Source organism: Nerophis ophidion, linkage group LG17, assembly GCF_033978795.1.
Source record: "Nerophis ophidion isolate RoL-2023_Sa linkage group LG17, RoL_Noph_v1.0, whole genome shotgun sequence".
Classification (NCBI taxonomy): Eukaryota; Metazoa; Chordata; class Actinopteri; order Syngnathiformes; family Syngnathidae; genus Nerophis; species Nerophis ophidion.
The window spans coordinates 46,105,646-46,127,587 of NC_084627.1; the positions used below are offsets into that span (position 1 = coordinate 46,105,646).

Sequence of the window (21,942 nt, forward strand, 5' to 3'; positions counted from 1 at the left end):
TATCTATCTATCTATCTATCTATCTATCTATCTATCTATCTATCCTTCTATCTATCCATCTATCTATCCATCTATCCTTCTATCTATCCTTCTATCTATCCTTCTATCTATCCATCCATCCTTCTATCTATCCACCTATCCATCCAGCTATCCTTCTATCTATCTATCTATCTATCTATCTATCTATCCATCCAGCTATCCATCTATCTATCCTTCTATCTATCCATCCATCCTTCTATCTATCCACCTATCCATCCAGCTATCCTTCTATCTATCCATCCATCCATCCATCCAGCTATCCTTATATCTATCCATCCATCCTTCTATCAATCCATCTATCCATCCAGCTATCCTTCTATCTATCCATCCATCCATCCAGCTATCCTATCTATCTATCTATCTATCTATCTATCTATCTATCCTTCTATCCACCCATCCATCCTTCTATCTATCCACCTATCCATCCAGCTATCCTTCTATCTATCCATCCAGCTATCCTTCTATCTATCCATCCATCCATCCAGCTATCCTTCTATCTATCCATCTATCCATCCAGCTATCCTTCTATCTATCCATCCATCCATCCAGCTATCCTTCTATCTATCTATCTATCTATCTATCTATCTATCTATCTATTTATCCATCCAGCTATCCTTCTATCTATCCATCCATCCATCCAGCTATCCTTCTATCTATCTATCTAACTATCTATCTATCTATCTATCCTTCTATCTATCTATCTAAACACTGCATATTTGAGTTTTATTATAAAAAAACAAAGTTGTCTTTGACAGAAGAGGCATAAAACCTTATTTGTTTTACTTTATATCAACCTCAAGTTGATATAGAGATGTACTGTAAGCATTAAATTAAATAAATAATAATAATTTGACTTACTTTTAACATTTTACTGCCTGAGACCCTCTATGCTCCCCAGGAACCCTAAGGACAAAAAAAAAAAAAAAAAAAAAATCCATATATTTTGTTATGGTTTAAAAATTAAAAATATCATGGTTAAATTTTTCCGTGTGCGGCCCTCTGTGGAAAAAGTTTGGACGCCCCTGCTGTACACGTATTTTACGATCAGCCAAAATGGCGCCTGTCACAGTCAATTAAAAACTTAACAGGAACAACATTTCATTGACCTTTTCACTGCGACGCCGGTGCCCTCTGGCATTAACGGAAGTCGGCTCAGCCTCACCACAATGGGAACACTATTAGGGAGTTAATTGTGTGGCTAATCCTCCTGTTATTAAGATAATGGTGTCCAAAGAGCCATTAATCCAGTCCTCGCATCCATTGTTCCAACTCCAAGTGCCGTGATTCAGCCGTGTGGTCTGGATGCTTCACAGGACCCTCCGTCATTCAGCATCGCTCCGGAGAAGAAGTACCAACAAAAGGTGGGACGGACCCTGCTCATCCCGTGTCAAGGAAACAACAATACCACAGTCAAAGTGGTCTGGACCAAGGTGAGCGCCGATGGAACCGACATCACAGAGAAACTTCATGTTCCACTTGATGTACAATCTGACCTCTGCGCTAATTAACTTGCTATAGGGACCAGATTAAATGGACTTTGTAATTTCCTGATTGCATAATGTACTGATTTGAGGACAGGATATTGTTAACGTTTACGAACCCCGTTTCCATATGAGTTGGGAAATTGTGTTAGATGTAAATATAAATGGAATACAATGATTTACAAATCCCTTTCAACCCATATTCAGTTGAATATGCTACAAAGACAACATATTTGGTGTTCAAACTCATGAACTTTATTTTTTTTGCAAATAATCATTAACTTAGAATTTCATGGCTGCAACACGTGCCAAAGTAGTTGGGAAAGGGCATGTTCACCACTGTGTTACATCACCTTTTCTTTTAACAACACTCAATAAACGTTTGGGAACTGAGGAAACTAATTGTTGAAGCTTTGAAAGTGGAATTCTTTCCCATTCTTGTTTTATGTAGAGCTTCAGTCGTTCAACAGTCCGGGGTCTCCGCTGTCATATTTTACGCTTCGTAATGCGCCACACATTTTCCATGGGAGACAGGTCTGGACTGCAGGCGGGCCAGGAAAGTACCCGCACTGTTTTTTTGTGAAGCCACGCTGTTGTAACACATGCTAAATGTGGCTTGGCATTGTCTTGCTGAAATAAGAAGGGGCGTCCATGAAAAAGACGACACTAAGTTGGCAGCATATGTTGTTCCAAAACCTGTATGTACCATTCAGCATTAATGGTGCCTTCACATATATGTATGTTACTCATGCCTTGGGCACTAATGCACCCCCATACCATCACAGATGCTGGCTTTTGAACTTTGCATCATAACAGTCTGGATGGTTCGCTTCCCCTTTGGTCCGGATGACACCATGTTGAATATTTCCAAAAACAATTTGAAATGTGTACTCGTCAGACGACACAACACTTTTCCACTTTGCATCAGTCCATCTTAGATGATCTCGGGCCCAGAGAAGCCGGCGGCGTTTCTGGATGTTGTTGATAAATGGCTTTCGCTGTGCATAGTCAAGCTTTAACTTGCACTTACAGATGTAGCGACCAACTGTATTTAGTGACAGTGGTTTTCTGAAGTGTTCCTGAGCCCATGTGGTGATATCCTTTAGAGATTGATGTCAGTTTTGGATACAGTGCCGTCTGAAGGATCGAAGGTCACGGTCATTCCATGTTGGTTTTACGTGGAGGGATTTCTCCAGATTCTCTGAACCTTTTTGATGATATTATGGACCGTAGGTGTTGAAATCCCTAAATTTCTTGCAATTGCACTTTGAGAAACGTTGTTCTTAAACTGTTTGACTATTTGCTCACGCAATTGTGGACAAAGGGGTGTACCTCGCCACATATGTTTATTATCGCAGTTAAGTCCTTAGATAAAATAGTCAACATACTAGACAACTTGTCTTTTAGTAGTAAGTAAACAAACAAAGGCTCCTAATTAGTCTTTTGACGTATGCAGTAACATATTGTGTCATTTATACACCTATTATTTTGTCAACATTATTAAAACCTCTAAAGGCCTTAGTGGCCACATGTGTGGACAGCACCTTTTTAGCTCTTATTTCCAAAATTGTGTACACTACTGAATTGGGGTCTTATGGCCGCTTATGTGGACACTTATCCTGCCATCTTGTGGTGTCAGTAGAGTATAACATACAATATAATTTTTTTTGGGGGGGGGGGGTGTAAAAATAAGAATTAACAAGTCACTAAACATGAAGTACACGCTTGTGTACGTATGGACCAAGTACATCATTTCAAAAGGTGATTCTTAGTTTTTATTCTAATGAGGGTCCAATAAACCTAAATAGCAACGAAAAATTCAAAAAACGTGTAAACAAACAGCTTGGGCATTAACAGGTTAATTCCCATGGAAATTTTCCAACTTTGAATATTTCCTGGTTTCACCACTCAGGCTGCTTCTGAAGGAAGGGGAGTAATTTTTGCAGCCTCGGTTGGACACAATATGTGATTATTTAGAAGTGCAAATGTGCTGAAACTCGTGATATCGCCCTGTCTCTGCTTTGTCTGCATCACGGTACTCGATGTTCGCCCTCGGCAGTCAGCAGGCCGAGACTGGACACAAACACTGATACAGATAGAAAAGTACAGCTTTAGCACAATTGATAATAACTATAGCAACGGCCTTTAAGCATAAGAGTTGTATGATAATTTATACATAAATATTCTAGCAGTTTCCACCCAATTTGTTGAATTGTGGTTACATGCATGAGTGTGTGTATGTACTGTACATGTGCATGTATGTTTATACTATGTATTATTTTTAGTAGTATTATTTTTTTTCTTACCTAAAGGTTGACCTGGCTCGTCGCATATCGTATTCCATCAGACCCGACGGCTCATTGCTGCTGCGGCCCCTCGCCAAGGACCATCACGGAAAGTGGGAGTGTGCTCTTTCTAACCGTGTCGCCTCGGTAAAAGCCTACACTCAAATCTCAGTTTTGGGTAAGTGCAAAAAAGCACAAATAACCGAAGCAAAAGTCGACACGGTGCACAATTCATCTTTTTGACCCTGAAACTTGTGTTTATTGAGGTCGGCCGGCAGTTCTGGAAGGTGTTTCTTTTCATGTGCACAGTAAATAGAAGCTCTCCACATTATCGACTCCACTTCGGCATGACTCTGATACCTAAATCAGACACAAAAACTGCAAAGTAGAGTAGACTTTGGACATATAAGCTATAAAAACCTGCTGACAACTTTTGGTATGGAGCGTTCATCTTTTTCTTCTTCTTCTTTGTATTATTCTTCTCCAGATTTTGGCGCGCTCTACCTTCCGCATTTTTCACCCGATACAAACCGTTCCAACTTCAAACTGTTCAGCCTATTTGGGAATCGAGGGTTTTCCCATAAATTCCCCAAATTCCCAGATTTACCTGAAATCCAGCTTTTCCGGGACATTTTTTCCAATTCAAAATGAATTGGCCATTTTCACCATTTCCACATTTTTCAACCTACCGTATTTCCTTGAATTGCCACCGGGGTACTAATTAATTTAAAACCTCCTCTCACTCCGGCACTTACCAAAGGCATGCGGTAAATTTAGGCCTGCGCTTATAAATTTGAGTGTGATTTAGGGATTCCATCATGAAAAGCACATTTAATAAAAAAAAACTTTACTATGGTCTTACCTTTACTTATAAATGAAGTCCATGCGCAGCTCCTTCTGATCAAAAGCATCGATAACTTGTTTATAGAAGTCTTCCTTATCTTTCTTCAGTTTTAAAAGTCTCTCTGTTTTGATGGAGATCTTCCTTTATTACCTCCTGCTTCGATTGAAAGTCCAGTTTAGAAAACTGTTTTATTTTAGATATGTAATCCTCCCTGTTAAAAGTGCAAGCGAGAGGAAAAAATAAACGATCGCTGCTCACTCTTGCTGCTTGTTGTCACTTCTTCTGCAGCCGAGTAGTCGCAGGAAGGATCACTAGCGCCCTCTACCACCAGGAGGCCGGAGTCATTTAATGACTCATATATATTTGACACATGCAGCTATGGTATATTAATAAAACATAGCTGCTTACTGTTCTTTTTAGCATATTCAATAGCTTGGACCTTAAATCCTACTGAATAGCTCTTAATCTTCTTCCCTTTATGCGATTTCAAATGATTGAAATCAGCCTTCTCCATTTTGAAAATGATGACAGGTGAAGTGTCACTCGTGACGTGACGAGTTTGACCCGGCGGAAATTCTAGGCATATGCTAATTATTTTGCGAAATGATATTGACCCGGCCTAAATTCTAGACACGCGCTAATAAAAATAATATTTGGCGAAACGAGTTTGACCCGGCGTTAATCCTGAGCCGGCGGTAATGCTAAGCATGCGCTAATTATTTTGCGAAATGAGTTTGGCCCGGCAGTAATTCTAGGCAGGCGCATACTATATACCCGGTGGCAATTCAAGGAAATACGATATTCATACCATTCCACCTTTAACACATTTAATCATTGTGGAAATTCAAACTTCCCCTTTTCCAAGTAAAAAAAAATTCCAGGATTTTTCAGAATTCCTGGTTTTGCATAGTCCAATTCCCACCCTTTTTTCTGGCGACTACTCCTCACACATTTTTCAACGCATTTCAACCTTTCCACCATCAAAACATTCTTCTTAATCAGGACAAAAAAACAAACTTCATTCTTCTTCTTCTGTTCCAACTTCAAACTGTTCAGCCTATTTGGGAATTGCGGGCTTTCCCCCCAAAAATTCCAGGTTTTCCCATTCAAAATTATTTCGGCCATTTTTCAAATTTCCAACATTTCTACGTTTTTTCAAAATTATTCAAATCATTCAACACATTCCACATATCCTGGATTTTCAAAACTATCATTTAAAAAAAAAAAAAAAATTCCTGGAATTCCCATTTTTTTTTCACCCTTTTTTCTGAGACTCCTCCCACATTTATCAATCCACTTTAACATTCCTCTTAGTCAGGACAAAAAAACTAAGTTGTTTTGTGATCCAGATAAATTCACAGTTTTACCGAAAACTGTGAATTTACTCGGCGAATAAGTAGCGGAATAGCATGCGCAAAAAAGTGGTGGCTCCGGAAGTGTTATCCGGCGTCATCTAGAAAGATAAACAGTGTTCATCGTGTGAGGCAATGCAAATTAAACAATAAAAAAACATAACGGTTTGAATTAGTCCAGGTTATCGGGGACTGTTATTACTGACGGACAGGTGTTGCGGTGTGACTGCAGCCACGTACGTAAGGAAACCCTCGTCTCCATGGCAACATCTCTGTTGCTTTCACTCAATTGTCGCTTTTCCACTAAGGCAGAGGTAGGCAACCCAGAATGTTGAAAAAGCCATTTTGGACCCAAATAACACAACGCTGTCAAGCGTCATTAACATAGATATGTATTATAAATATGTATAAATATAAATATAAATGTATATTATATTATATTATATTATTATGCAAATATAAATATACATGTATATTATATTTATATTTATATATTAATTATATAATATAATATGACATAATATTAATATATATTGTTTTATATTTATATACATATAATATTTATATATAAATGTGTATATATATATAAATATTTATTAATATAATTAATATAAATATTTGTCGTTTTCCCTCATTTGCCGCTTTTCCACTAACGCAGGGGTAGGCAACCCAGAATGTTGAAAAAGCCATTTTGAACCCAAATAACACAACGCTGTCAAGCGCCATTAATATAAATATGTATTATAAATATGTATAAATATGAATATAAGGTTATACTATATTATATTATTATATAAATATAAATGTATATTATATTTATATATTTACATGTATATATTATATATAATATAATATATAATATAATTTTGTTATATTATGTGATTTATTTTATATATTATAGAAATATAATTTGTATATATATATATAAATATATATTAATATAATTAATATAAATATCTGTCGTTCCCTCTCATTTGCCGCTTTTCCACTAACGCAGGGGTAGGCAACCCAGAACGTTGAAAAAGCCATTTTGAACCCAAATAACACAACGCTGTCAAGCGCCATTCATATAAATATGTATTGTAGATAGAAATGTATATTATATTATAATATTATATAAATATAAATTTATATTATATTTATATATGCATATTATATATATCATAATATCTAATATAATATTTTTTCCTATATTATATTATATTTATATTCGTATACTATAGAAATATAATATTTATATTATATTTATATTATATTTATATTATATTTATATATACATTTATATATATATAAATATTTGTTAAAATAATTAATATACATATCTGTCGTTTTCGCTCATTTGCCGCTAATACAGGGGTAGGCAACCCAGAACGTTGAAAAAGCCATTTTGGACCCAAATAACCCAACTCTGTCAAGCGCCATTCATATAAAACTTGTGGGCTGCACTAACATTAAACTTAACAAAATATCGTCCCGTGGTCCGCGTGTCTGAGAACCCTGTCTTAAAGTGTTCTGTCAACATTTGAGTTCAACTTCAGCATTTCAGTCAGCCAGTTGGAAAGGCGTTGACATAACCAGGTTTAATTGCAGAACTATCTCTTCTATTCTTGTTGAATTGAGCTCTTTTGCTGAACACGATGGCAGAATAACCCCGTACTCTTCCCTCGAGGATGCCCGCACTGCCACCCTGCCTCCGATGCCTAAGATGGTTCTGGTTCAAGATGGTATCGGGTTGTTCAATTCACATGCACTCCTGTCTGTGATTCCCCTTTACAGGAACCAGCCCCCATGCGGCGACGTCGCTGTCCATATCTCCAGGGGTGAAGCAGGCCAATATATCCTGGGAGGCGGGCTTTGATGGAGGTTCGGCGCAGACATTTTCAGTTTGGTGGGTGTTAAGCCTCCCACTTTCTGCTCAGGCTGTAACCATGGCAGCCATTGACAAGCCCTGCTGTTTCTCTATTGATCTTTAGGTTGAGGAATTCTTTTATCCGTTATCACTTCTCGGCAGCTACACTAAAAACATTGGCACCGCACTGCACGGCTTTATAACGCAGCTTTTGCAACTTTAAGGCGCTACTGGGAAGCGGCTACCTAATAGATTGCTTCATGGTGAACAACACTTAGTTACACAGTGGGGCAAAAACCTATTTAGTCAGCCAGCGATTGTGCAAGCTCTCCCACTTAAAATGATGACAGAGGTCTGTAATTTTCATCATAGGTACACTTCAACTGTGAGAGACAGAATGTGGAGAAAAAAAATCCAGGAATTCACATTATAGGAATGTTAAATAATTTATTTGTAAATTATGGTGGAAAATAAGTATTTGGTACACCATTAAAATGTTTTAATTAATCCATTCCAGGACCACCAAAAATATTAACACAAAACACTTAAGGCCTATAGAACGGTGGAACAGGGGTCAGTGCGTGTGCCTCACAATACGAAGGTCCCGAGTAGTCCTGAGTTTAATCCCGGGCTCGGGATCTTTCTGTGTGGAGTTTGCATGTTCTCCCCGTGACTGCGTGGGTTCCCTCCAGGTACTCCGGCTTCCTCCAACCTCCGAAGACATGCACCTGGGGATAGGTTGATTGGCAACACTAAATTGGCCCTAGTGTGTGAATGTGAGTGTGAATGTGTATCTGTGTTGGCCCTGCGATGAGGTGCCGACTTGTCCAGGGTGTACTACGCCTTCCGCCCGATTGTAGCTGAGATAAGCTCCAGCAACCCCGCAACCCCAAAAGGGACAAACGGTAGTAAATGGATGGTTTGACTTAAGGCCTGATCTTGTTATGATTACACGGAGGGAGATGACGACTCAGACACCAGGGGGTTGGTGATATTCAAATATTTAATATATATATATATATATATATGTAACAAACAATACTACTAAACTAAGGAAATGGAGTGTGTGAACAAATCCAAGAATGAGTGGTGTTAGACTATGTGTGTAGTCAGCTGTTGTGTATTACTGTGTTGTTGGATGAGGAAGCAGACCGATCCAAAGGGGGCTAGGCAAAAGGGGTCCATGATCCGCGTGAGGTCCGTGAACAGAGAGAGGCGTCAGGGTCCGTCTCCAGAGTGAGGGTCGAGGATCGAGTGAGGCAGTCAAAAACCACGGGACCCTCGCCCAGTCCTTGATTGTGAACGACTGAGCTGCTTTTACACCCAATCATGGCACCCAATCATGCCTGTTCACCCGTGGGATGTTCCCAATAAGCGATTGATGAGCATTACTCAACTTTCTCAGTCTTTTTTGCCACTTTTTTTGAAACATGTTGCGGGCATCAAATTCCAGGTGAGCTAATATTTGCAAAAATAACAACGTATGAATGTTTAGTATCTTGTCTTTGCAGTCTGATCAATTGAATATAAGTTGAAAAGTCGGTGTTTGCATAACTTATATACAGACTGGTAATGCGGACACAATACTACGGCAATGTTTTCGCCGTACGATAACTGATCAGAATGTTCGCCAAAAAGCAAGGCACCAGTGTATTCAGTATGATGTACTGAATACTTAAAGTGTGGATTAGAATGGAAACAGGACTTTTGAAAAAGTGGCATGACAAGATCATATTCCAGCGACAGCATGGACATAAATCGAATAAAACGAGAATAATATCGTGTGAATATCTCAAGACATTGCACATTAAAGGCCTACTGAAATGAGATGTTCTTATTTAAACGGGGATCGCAGGTCCATTCTATGTGTCATACTTGATCATTTCGCCATATTTTTGCTGAAGGGATTTAGTAGAGAACATCGAGGATAAAGTTTGCAACTTTTGGTCGCTATTAAAAAAGCCTTGCCTGTACCGGAAGTAGCAGACGATGTGCGCGTGACGTCACGGTTTGTGGAGCTCCTCACATCTGAATGTTGTTTATAATCATGGCCACCAGCAGCGAGAGCGTTTCTTACCGAGAAAGCGACGATTTCCTCATTAATTTTGGATGAGGAAAGTAAGAGTGAAGGACTCGGAAAAAAAACAAAAAACTATACAGTGGGAGTGATTCAGATGTTATTAGACAGATTTACCAGGATAATTCTGGAAAATCCATTATCTACTTATTGTGTTACTAATGTTTTAGTGGGATTATATGGTCGTATCTGTACAACCTGAAGGTCGGCACGCACCTTTCTTCAGCACCAGTCGACAGGTGGTGGCGAAGCCCATCTCTGCCCTTCACAAGGGACCCTCTTCGAAACACAATCTTTGGAAATTATCGCTGCATAAAACACTGTATTTTGTGTGTGTGTCAAAGTGGGACTTGGATTAGGGTTGTTTCTTCGACGCAGAGGGAATTTGGAACGAGCCAGGCGTGAATTGAGGAACGTTTTGATTTATTATCACTAAACAAACAAACTACAAAAAGGCAAAGCAAGGCGGATAATAAACGAGACTAATCAAAACAAAACTAGCACAATGGCATGACTAAAGACATGAAACAAAAGCTTGCACTGTGGCATGAAAACAAAACTTACTTGGATCGAAACAAGGGGCATGGATAGCAAGGTGGTCGAGGACATGAAGGAGGTGCAGCATGGATAGGTGGCCAAGTAGACAAGCATGTAGTATGCATAAGCAAGCAAAGTTCCCAGGACGAGGACAGAAACAGAATGGTATAAATAATGACTGTGATGATGATTACTAGTAGGTGTGAGACTGAGGACAGGGGCGTGACTTGGAGACCAGGTGGAAACTAATGAGTATTTATGGAAACAAGAAAGTGCAAAACGGGAAACAAGAGTCCAAAAACAAAACATGAACATGATCAAACATACAACTGATATACAGGCATGACAGTGTGTGGTCCAATCCAACCGTGTTCGCTTGACCGCCCTGTTCAATAGTAAAGCTTCACCGTCATCTTTCGGGAATGTAAACAATGAAACACCGGCTGTGTTTGTGTTGCTAAAGGCGGCCGCAAAACACCGCTTCCCACTTACAGCTTTCTTCTTTGACGTCTCCATTATTCATCGAACAAATTGCAAAATATTTAGCAACACAGATGTCCACAATACTGTGGAATTACGTGATTAAAAACAGGCGACTTATAGCTGGGAACGGTGCTGGAACAAAATGTCCACTACAATACGTGTCATCATACTGCAACATTTTAGCATATTTCTGCAATTTAGTAAACCAACCCGGCGTATTGGCATGTGTTGCAATGTTAATATTTCATCATTGATATATAAACTATCAGACTGCGTGGTCGGTAGTAGTGGCTTTCAGTAGGCCTTTAATGTTTCCACACTTCAAACAGGACCCTGCAATTAAGTGCACCCGCGTTAATAAAACATACCCTTTAATGAAAGATTACACTTCAAGCAAGGAGTTTCGAACTTGACCCGACATTCAAGATCAAACCTAAAACTGATTTACAGGCATGACGGTGTGTGGTCCAATCCAACCGTGTTCGCTTGACCGCTCTGTTCCATAGTAAATCTTCACCGTCATCTTTCGGGAATGTAAACAATGAAACACCGGCTGTGTTAATGTTGCTAAGGCGGCCGCAAAACACCGCTTCCCGCTTACAGCTTTCTTCTTTGACGTCTCCATTATTCATTGAAAAATTGCAAAAGATTCAGCAACACAGATGTCCAGAATACTGTGGAATTATGCGATTAAAAACAGGCGACTTATAGCTGGGAACGGTGCTGAAACAAAATGTCCTCTACAATACGTGTCATCATACTGCAACATTTTAGCATGATATTTCCGCGCGACATTTAAAATTGCAATTTAGTACGGTATTGGCATGTGTTGCAATGTTAATATTTCATCATTGATATATAAACTATCAGACTGCGTGGTCGGTAGTAGTGGGTTTCAGTAGGCCTTTAATGTTTCCACACTTCAAACAGGACCTTGCAATTAAGTGCACCCGTGTTAATAAAACATACCCTTTAATGAAAGATTACACTTCAAGCAAGGAGTTTCGAACCTGACCCGACATTCATGATCAAACTTAAAACTGATTTACAGGCATGACGATGTGTGGTCCAATCCAACCGTGTTCGCTTGACCGCCCTGTTTCATAGTAAAGCTTCACCATCATCTTTCGGGAATGTAAACAATGAAACACCGGCTGTGTTTGTGTTGCTAAAGGCGGCCGCAATACACCGCTTGCCACTTACAGCTTTCTTCTTTGACGTCTCCATTATTCATCGAACAAATTGCAAAAGATTCAGCAACACAGATGTCCAGAATACTGTGGAATTATGCGATTAAAAACAGGCGACTTATAGCTGGGAACGGTGCTGGAACAAAATGTCCTCTACAATACGTGTCATCATACTGCAACATTTTAGCATGATATTTCCGCGCGACATTTAAAATTGCAATTTAGTACGGTATTGGCATGTGTTGCAATGTTAATATTTCATCATTGATATATAAACTATCAGACTGCGTGGTCGCTAGTAGTGGCTTTCAGTAGGCCTTTAATGTTTCCACACTTCAAACAGGACCTTACAATTAAGTCCACCCGTGTTAATAAAACATACCCTTTAATGAAAGATTACACTTCAAGCAAGGAGTTTCGAACCTGACCCGACATTCATGATCAAACTTAAAACTGATTTACAGGCATGACGATGTGTGGTCCAATCCAACCGTGTTCGCTTGACCGCCCTGTTTCATAGTAAAGCTTCACCATCATCTTTCGGGAATGTAAACAATGAAACACCGGCTGTGTTTGTGTTGCTAAAGGCGGCCGCAATACACCGCTTGCCACTTACAGCTTTCTTCTTTGACGTCTCCATTATTCATCGAACAAATTGCAAAAGATTCAGCAACACAAATGTCCAGAATACTGTGGAATTATGCGTTTAAAAACAGGCGACTTGTAGCTGGGAACGGTGCTGGAACAAAATGTCCTCTACAATACGTGTCATCAAACTGCAACATTTTAGCATGATATTTCCGCGCGAAATTTAAAATTGCACTTTAGTAAACTAAAATGGCCGTATTGGCATGTGTTGCAATGTTAATATTTCATCATTGATATATAAACTATCAGACTGCGTGGTCGCTAGTAGTGGGTTTCAGTAGGACTTTAATGTTTCCACACTTCAAACAGGACCCTGCAATTAAGAGCACCCGCGTTAATAAAACATACCCTTTAATGAAAGATTACACTTCAAGCAAGGAGTTTCGAACTTGACCCGACATTCAAGATCAAACCTAAAACTGATTTACAGGCATGACGGTGTGTGGTCCAATCCAACCGTGTTCGCTTGACCGCCCTGTTCAATAGTAAAGCTTCACCGTCATCTTTCGGGAATGTAAACAATGAAACACCGGCTGTGTTTGTGTTGCTAAAGGCGGCCGCAAAACACCGCTTCCCACTTACAGCTTTCTTCTTTGACATCTCCATTATTCATCGAACAAATTGCAAAATATTCAGCAACACAGATGTCCAGAATACTGTGGAATTACGTGATTAAAAACAGGCGACTTATAGCTGGGAACGGTGCTGGAACAAAATGTCCACTACAATACGTGTCATCATACTGCAACATTTTAGCATGATATTTCTGCAATTTAGTAAACCAACCCGGCGTATTGGCATGTGTTGCAATGTTAATATTTCATCATTGATATATAAACTATCAGACTGCGTGGTCGGTAGTAGTGGGTTTCAGTAGGCCTTTAATGTTTCCACACTTCAAACAGGACCCTGCAATTAAGTGCACCCGCGTTAATAAAACATACCCTTTAATGAAAGATTACACTTCAAGCAAGGAGTTTCGAACTTGACCCGACATTCAAGATCAAACCTAAAACTGATTTACAGGCATGACGGTGTGTGGTCCAATCCAACCGTGTTCGCTTGACCGCTCTGTTCCATAGTAAATCTTCACCGTCATCTTTCGGGAATGTAAACAATGAAACACCGGCTGTGTTAATGTTGCTAAGGCGGCCGCAAAACACTGCTTCCCGCTTACAGCTTTCTTCTTTGACGTCTCCATTATTCATTGAAAAATTGCAAAAGATTCAGCAACACAGATGTCCAGAATACTGTGGAATTATGCGATTAAAAACAGGCGACTTATAGCTGGGAACGGTGCTGGAACAAAACGTCCTCTACAATACGTGTCATCATACTGCAACATTTTAGCATGATATTTCCGCGCGACATTTAAAATTGCAATTTAGTACGGTATTGGCATGTGTTGCAATGTTAATATTTCATCATTGATATATAAACTATCAGACTGCGTGGTCGCTAGTAGTGGCTTTCAGTAGGCCTTTAATGTTTCCACACTTCAAACAGGACCTTGCAATTAAGTGCACCCGTGTTAATAAAACATACCCTTTAATGAAAGATTACACTTCAAGCAAGGAGTTTCGAACCTGACCCGACATTCATGATCAAACTTAAAACTGATTTACAGGCATGACGATGTGTGGTCCAATCCAACCGTGTTCGCTTGACTGCCCTGTTCCATAGTAAAGCTTCACCATCATCTTTCGGGAATGTAAACAATGAAACACCGGCTGTGTTTGTGTTGCTAAAGGCGGCCGCAATACACCGCTTGCCACTTACAGCTTTCTTCTTTGACGTCTCCATTATTCATCGAACAAATTGCAAAAGATTCAGCAACACAGATGTCCAGAATACTGTGGAATTATGCGTTTAAAAACAGGCGACTTATAGCTGGGAACGGTGCTGGAACAAAATGTCCTCTACAATACGTGTCATCAAACTGCAACATTTTAGCATGATATTTCCGCGCGAAATTTAAAATTGCACTTTAGTAAACTAAAAAGGCCGTATTGGCATGTGTTGCAATGTTAATATTTCATCATTGATATATAAACTATCAGACTGCGTGGTCGCTAGTAGTGGGTTTCAGTAGGACTTTAATGTTTCCACACTTCAAACAGGACCCTGCCATTAAGAGCACCTGCGTTAATAAAACATACCCTTTAATGAAAGATTACACTTCAAGCAAGGAGTTTCGAACCTGACCCGACATTCATCATTTTCTTAACTTCTTTCCGATGTGCAGAGGTGAAGACTTTTCTTCTCCTTTGGCCTCCGGTGTGAAAGAAATGTGCTCGGTATGAAAGACCTAAGCTGATAACGACAATGGCTAATTGGAGTGCTATAGTAGGAATACATCGACTCTGCCTTTGAAAGCAGATTTTAGAGCCGCTGATGAGAATGAATGATTAATGGAAGCCACGTTTCTGTCATGTTTCATAAAAGCCGACTCCCGGAATTACCCTCCTCTCTTTTGTTTTCACCTTTCTCGTTCTTTCCGCAGGGTGAAAAATATGTCAGCGCGTAATAGCGAAGGCAAGCAGGAGTGGTTCTCCGTGCCCGTGCCCCCCCGCTCGGGCCACGCCCTGCTGGTGAGCGGCCTGTCGCCCGCCACGGACTTCCAGTTCAGCGTGCTGTCCCACAACAAGGTGGGCACCGGACCTTTTAGCGAAATTGCCACCGCTCGGACTTTAGGTGAGTACTCTCTTAGAAAACAAATCTCTTCTTCTTTCCAATAAGAAAATGATAAAACATTGGTTTTGGAGAGTCTTTCTCTTCACTTTTGGAGGTCATCCAACACAATTTATTACTTGTTACAACCTGATTGGAGGCATTCCAGCACAGGTGTCAAACTCGTGGCCCCGGGCCTCCATGTCACTTTATATGGCCCGCAGAAGCCTGTAAATAATGTGTCAATGAAATACCATATATTTTCTTTCTTTACTTTCTTTTCTTACTAAATGTATAATTTTTTTGTAGTATGACCGGGAAATAAATGTGTCCAATATTTTAACAAATATTATATTGTCTAACTTTTTTGGTCAAAATCCAAATAAATACTTCAATATTTTCTTATTGTATGATTTCGAAGCAAGTTATCCATCAAATTGTACAACTAATAAATACCTTATGTTAGAATTAAAAATTAAAATGAAAAAACCTTGTATTTTCTTTCTTTACTTTCTTATTTTCTGATTAAATGTATTATTTTTTTTTTTAGTTTGACAGGGAAAAAAAAATGTGTCCAATATTGCACAAAATATTATATTATCAAATGTTATGGTCAAAATCCAAATAAATACTTAAATATCTGCTTAATGTATGATTTTGAAGCGAGTCATCCATCAAATTGTACACCTAAAAATTACCATATAATATAAAAAAAATGACTAACTTATACTTTCTTTCTTTACTTTCATATTTTCTTATTAAAAGGTATTATTTTTTTCTAGTATGACGGGAAAAAATTTGTATCCAATATTGCAACTAAGATTATATTATCTTACTTTTTGGGTCAAAATCCAAATAAATACTTAAATATTTGCTTAATATATGATTTCAACGCAAGTTATCCATCAAATTGTACAACTAAAAAATACCTTTTGTTAGAATTAAAAAAAAAATTAAAAACCTTGTATTTTCTTTCTTTACTTTCTTATTTTCTGATTGAATCATTTTTTTTTTTTTAGTTTGACAGGGAAAAAAAATAGTGTCCAATATTGCAAAAAATATTATATTATTAATTTTTTGGGGGTAAAAATCCAAATAAATACTTAAATATCTGCTTAACCTATGATTTTAAAGCAAGTTATCCATCAAAAATTGTACACCTAAAAATTACCATATAATATACAAAAAAAATTACTAACTTATATTTTCTTTCTTTACTTTCTTATTTTCTTATTATAACAGGAAATACAATTGTGTCCAATATTGCAACAAATATTATATTTAACTTTTTTGGTCAAAAATCCCAAAAAATACTTAAATATTTGCTTAATATATGATTTCGAAGCAAGTTATCCATCAAATTGTACACTTAAAAAATACCTAATGTTATAAAAAATTTAAAAACCTTGTATTTTCTTTCTTTACTTTCTTATTTTTTGATCAAATGTATACATTTTTTTTCTTTACTTTGACAGGGAAAAAAATGGTATCCAATATTGCAACAAATATTATATTATCTAATTTTTTGGGTTAAAATCCAAATAAATACTTAAATATCTGCCTAAGCTATGATTTTGAAGCAAGTTATCCATCAAATTGTACACCTAAAAAAAACCTTATAATACAAAAAAATAAAATAAATTATATTTTCTTTCTTTACTTTCTTATTTTCCAATTAAATGTATTTTTTTTAGTTTGACAGGGAAAAAAAACAGTGTCCAATATTGCAACAAATATTTTTTTTCTAACTTTTTTGATCAGAATCTAAATAAATACCTAAATATCTACTTAAATTAGGATTTCGAAGCAAGTTATCCATCAAATCGTACACTAAAAAAATAAGACAGCGTGAATTTTTTTTCTTTACTTTCTTATTTTCTTACTAATTTTTCTTCTAGTATGACAGGAATAAAAATAGTGTGCAATATTGCATCAAATAATATATTATCTAACTTTTTTGGTCAACATACAAATAAATACTTAAATATCTGCTTAACTTTTGATTTCGGAGCAAGTTATCCATCAAATTGTACACCTAAAAATGACCATTTAATATAAAAAAAATCTAATAACTTGTATTTTCTTTCTTTACTTTCTTATTTTTTTTCTAAAGTTTTTTGGGGTTTTTAGTATAACAGGGAAGAAAAAAATGTCCAATATTGCAACAAATATTATATTATCCAACATTTTTGGTCAAAATACAAATTAATACTTAAATACATGTTTAACGTAAAATTTCGAAGTAAGTTATCCATCAAATTGTACACCTAATAAATACCTTCTAATATAAAAAAATAAAATAACTTTTATTTTCTTTCTTTACTTTATTATTTTCTTACTAAAGGTATTAGGTTTTTTTTTGCTAATATGACAGGGAAAAATCACAGTGTCTAATATTGCAACAAATATATTATACAACTTTTTTGGTCGAAATCCAAATTAATACTTAAATATCTGCTTAATTTATGATTTCGAAGCAAGTTATCCATCAAATTGTACACCTAAAAAAATACCATATATTATAAAAAAATAAATGAAATTAAAAAAATAAAATACCCTATATTTTCTTTCTTATTTTCAGATTAAAGGTGTAAGGTTTTTTGTTTTTCGAGTTTTACAGGAAAAAAACAGTGTCCAATATTGCAACAAATATTATATTATCTAACTTTTTTGGTAAAAATCCAAATAAATACCTAAATATCTGCCTAAGCTATGATTTTGAAGCAAGTTACCCATCAAATTATACACCTGAAAAATACATTATACTATAAAAAAATAATAAATGATAAAATACCTTCTATTTTCTTTATTTACTTTCTTATTTTCTGACTAAAGGCATTAGGTTTTCTTCTACTTTGACAAAAACTTAATCAAAATGTTTAGGTCAAAATCTAAATAAATACTTAAATATTTGGTTAATGTATGATTTTGAAGCAAATTATCCATCAAATTGTACACCTAAAAAAATACCTTTTATTATGAAAAAAAAAAAAAGAAAATTCAAAACCTTTTATCTTCTTTCTTTACCTTCTTATTTTACGATTAAATGTTTTGCTTGTTTTTTTCTAGTATGACAGGGAAAAATTATTGTTTGCAATATTACAACAAATATTATATTATCTAACTTTTTTGGTCAAAATCTAAATAAATACTTAAAAATCTGCTTAACCTATGATTTCGAAGCAAGTTATCCATCAAATTATACACCTAAAAAATACATTATATTATAAAAAAAAAAATGAAAAAAAAAAAAATAACAGCCTATATTATTTTTCTTTACTTTCTTATTTTCAGATTAAAAGGTATAAGTTTTTTGTTCTAGTTTTACAGGAAAAAAACAGTGTCCAATATTGCAACAAATATTATATTATCTAACTTTTTTGGTTAAAATCCAAATAAATACTTAAATATTTGCTTAACCTATGATTTCGAAGCAAGTTTTCCATCAAATTATACACCTAAAAAATATATTATATTATAAAAAAATAAATGAAATAAAAAAAAAAATAACATAGCCTATATTATTTTTCTTTACTTTCTTATTTTCAGATTAAATGTATAAGTTTTTTTTTCTAGTTTTACAGGAAAAAAACAGTGTCCAATATTGCAACAAATATTATATTATCTAACTTTTTTGGTTAAAATCCAAATAAATACTTAAATATTTGCTTAACCTATGATTTTGAAGCAAGTTACCCATCAAATTATACACCTGAAAAAATACATTATACTATAAAAAAATAATAAATGATAAAATACCTTATATTTTCTTTATTTACTTTCTTATTTTCTGACTAAAGGCATTAGGTTTTCTTCTACTTTGACAGGGTAAAAAAAAATGTCTCTACTATTGCAACAAATTATATATTTTATCTACATTTTTTGGTCAAAATCTAAATAAATACTTCAATATTTGGTTAATGTATGATTTCAAAGCAAATTATCCATCAAATTGTACACCTAAAAAATACCTTTTATTATGAAAAAAATATATACAATTCAAAACCTTTTATTTTCTTTCGTTATCTTCTTATTTTCCGATTAAATTGTTTTTTGTTTTTTTTCTGGTATGACAGGGAAAAATAATGGTTTCCAATATTGCAACAAATATTATACTATCTAACTTTTTGGGTCAAAATCTAAATAAATACTTAAAAATCTGCTTAACCTATGATTTCGAAGCAAGTTATCCATCAAATTGTACACCTAAAAAAATCCTTATATTATGAAAAAATAAATGAAATTATATAAAAAAAATAGCCTATATTTTCTTTCAGATTAAAGGTATAAGGTTTGTTTTTCGAGTTTTACAGGAAAAAAACAGTGTCCAATATTGCAACAAATATTATATTATTTAACTTTTTTGGTAAAAATCCAAATAAATACCTAAATATCTGCCTAACCTATGATTTTGAAGCAAGTTACCCATCAAATTATACACCTGAAAAATACATTATACTATAAAAAAATAATAAATTATAAAATACCTTCTATTTTCTTTATTTACTTTCTTATTTTCTGACTAAAGGCATTAGGTTTTCTTCTACTTTGCCAAAAATTGTATCTAAATTTTTGGGTCAAAATCTAAATAAATACTTAAATATTTGGTTAATGTATGATTTTGAAGCAAATTATCCATCAAATTGTACACCTAAAAAAATACCTTTTATTATGAAAAAAAAATATAAAATTCAAAACCTTTTATTTTCTTTCTTTACCTTTTTATTTTTCGATTAAAGGTTTTGCTTTTTTTTTTCTAGTATGACAGGGAAAAATAATGGTTTCCAATATTACAACAAATATTATATTATCTAACTTTTGTGGTCAAAATCTAAATAAATACTTAAAACATCTGCTTAATCTATGATTTCAAAGCAAGTTATCCATCAAATTGTACACCTAAAAAATACATTATATCATAAAAATAATAACAAAAAATAAAATACCTAATATCTGCCTGGCTTTCACAACGACCACACTCACCATGAAGTGCATTTAGTATTATTTGTGGTGAAAGTGACTGAAATAAATATTATTTATTATATAAATACTTGACGTGTTTAGCCTCGTTTTCCAGTGAATTCGAATTTGCTGCAATTCATTCAGGATTACTAACATAGGGGAAGGCTCCACACTGTGTATGGACATAGGAGGTTAGTACAAAAAAATAGTACATCTTCAGGCAGAGGGGATCAGCATTTGTGGCCGACATTAAAAGACATAAATTTTCAATGACTGATCACATACTTTTTCCCCAAAATAAGCCGACACTGATTAGCGCATCACTAACATTAACAACTTAGGAAAAACACCCACGTATTCTCGCTTTCAGATGAACTTGTTCATTTATACTTTCCAGTAATTAAATCTCTGCTTAAACCCACCCCGTTTAATTGAAGGCCAGCAGAAGGCAGCGTGTTCATGTTTCGTGTCACGTGAGTAATGAGTTTTCAAGTGAACTGTCCTTAGTTATTTAACGCCCTGGTTCTCAATTATTTTCTGTCACGCCCCCCGGGACCTGACATCAATTCTCAATCAGTGCGTCACGTGTCCAGTTGGTTATTGACCAGCGCTTGATCCAAATAGGCAAGGCACGTTTATTTACAGAGCACAGTTTGTACGCCGGGCTAACCAAATTGCTTTACAGATGCCGACCATTACAAGAAGGCAAATATAATCATAAAAACAAATGAAGTCATTATAAATATAATTGGGAATGAAGTGAATTAAAAGCAGAGTGTTGATAAAATACTCTTCCTGCTAAAAATAAATGTTTTCAGCTTGGATTTAAACATTGCCAACATAATGGCCTGTCTCACATAGTCTCAAAGACTGTTCCAGATTTTAGCTGCATCAAACTGAAACACAGTCTCACCTTGTTTGGTCCTGGTTCTTTGCATCAGCAGGAGACCACTGCCTAAAGCTCTCAGAGCCTGAGATGGTTTATATGTTTCTAACCTCTCAAAATGTTTTTAAGCGCTATAGCAGGAGTCTCCGGTCTAGCTGTCTGTCTGTTTATCGGTCGGTCTGTCTGTCGGTTGTTTGGTTGTTCGGTCATCCAGTATGTCTGTCGGTCGGTCGGTCGGTCTGCCTATTGGTCGGTTGGTCGGTCGGTCTGTTTTTTGGTCTGTCGGTCAGTCGGTCGGTCTGTCGGTCGGTCAGTCGCTCTGTCGGTCGGTCTGTCGTTTGGTCTGTCGATCTGTCTGTGTCTGGTCTGTCTGTCGGTCGATTGGTCGGTCTGTCTGTCTGTCTGTCGGTCTGTCAATGGGTTGATCGGTCGGTCTGTCGGTCGGTCGGTCGGTCTGTCTGTCTGTCTATCGGTTGGTCTGTCTGTCGGTCTGTCGGTCTGTCTGTCTGTCAATCACTTGGTCGGTCTGTCGCTCTGTCGGTCTGTCTATGTCTGTCTGTCGGTCGGTCGGTCTGTCGATCTGTCTGTCTGTCGTTCTGTCTGTCTGTCTGTCGCTCTGTCGCTCTGTCGGTCTGTCTA

At 36.3% G+C, this 21,942-nt stretch overlaps 1 protein-coding gene across 2 annotated transcripts in view; it reads left to right on the forward strand.

The window, feature by feature from the left end:
- The window catches only part of LOC133536494 (protein turtle homolog A-like), a 137,536-nt gene that overhangs the window by 81,306 nt on the left and 34,288 nt on the right, over window positions 1-21,942 (forward strand). For both annotated transcript variants that reach the window (XM_061877067.1, XM_061877068.1), the window contains exons 11-14: window positions 1,353-1,469; window positions 3,833-3,983; window positions 7,778-7,889; window positions 15,289-15,479. In XM_061877067.1, the coding sequence (XP_061733051.1) occupies window positions 1,353-1,469; window positions 3,833-3,983; window positions 7,778-7,889; window positions 15,289-15,479 (571 nt within the window). The remainder of the gene's footprint in view (window positions 1-1,352; window positions 1,470-3,832; window positions 3,984-7,777; window positions 7,890-15,288; window positions 15,480-21,942) is intronic.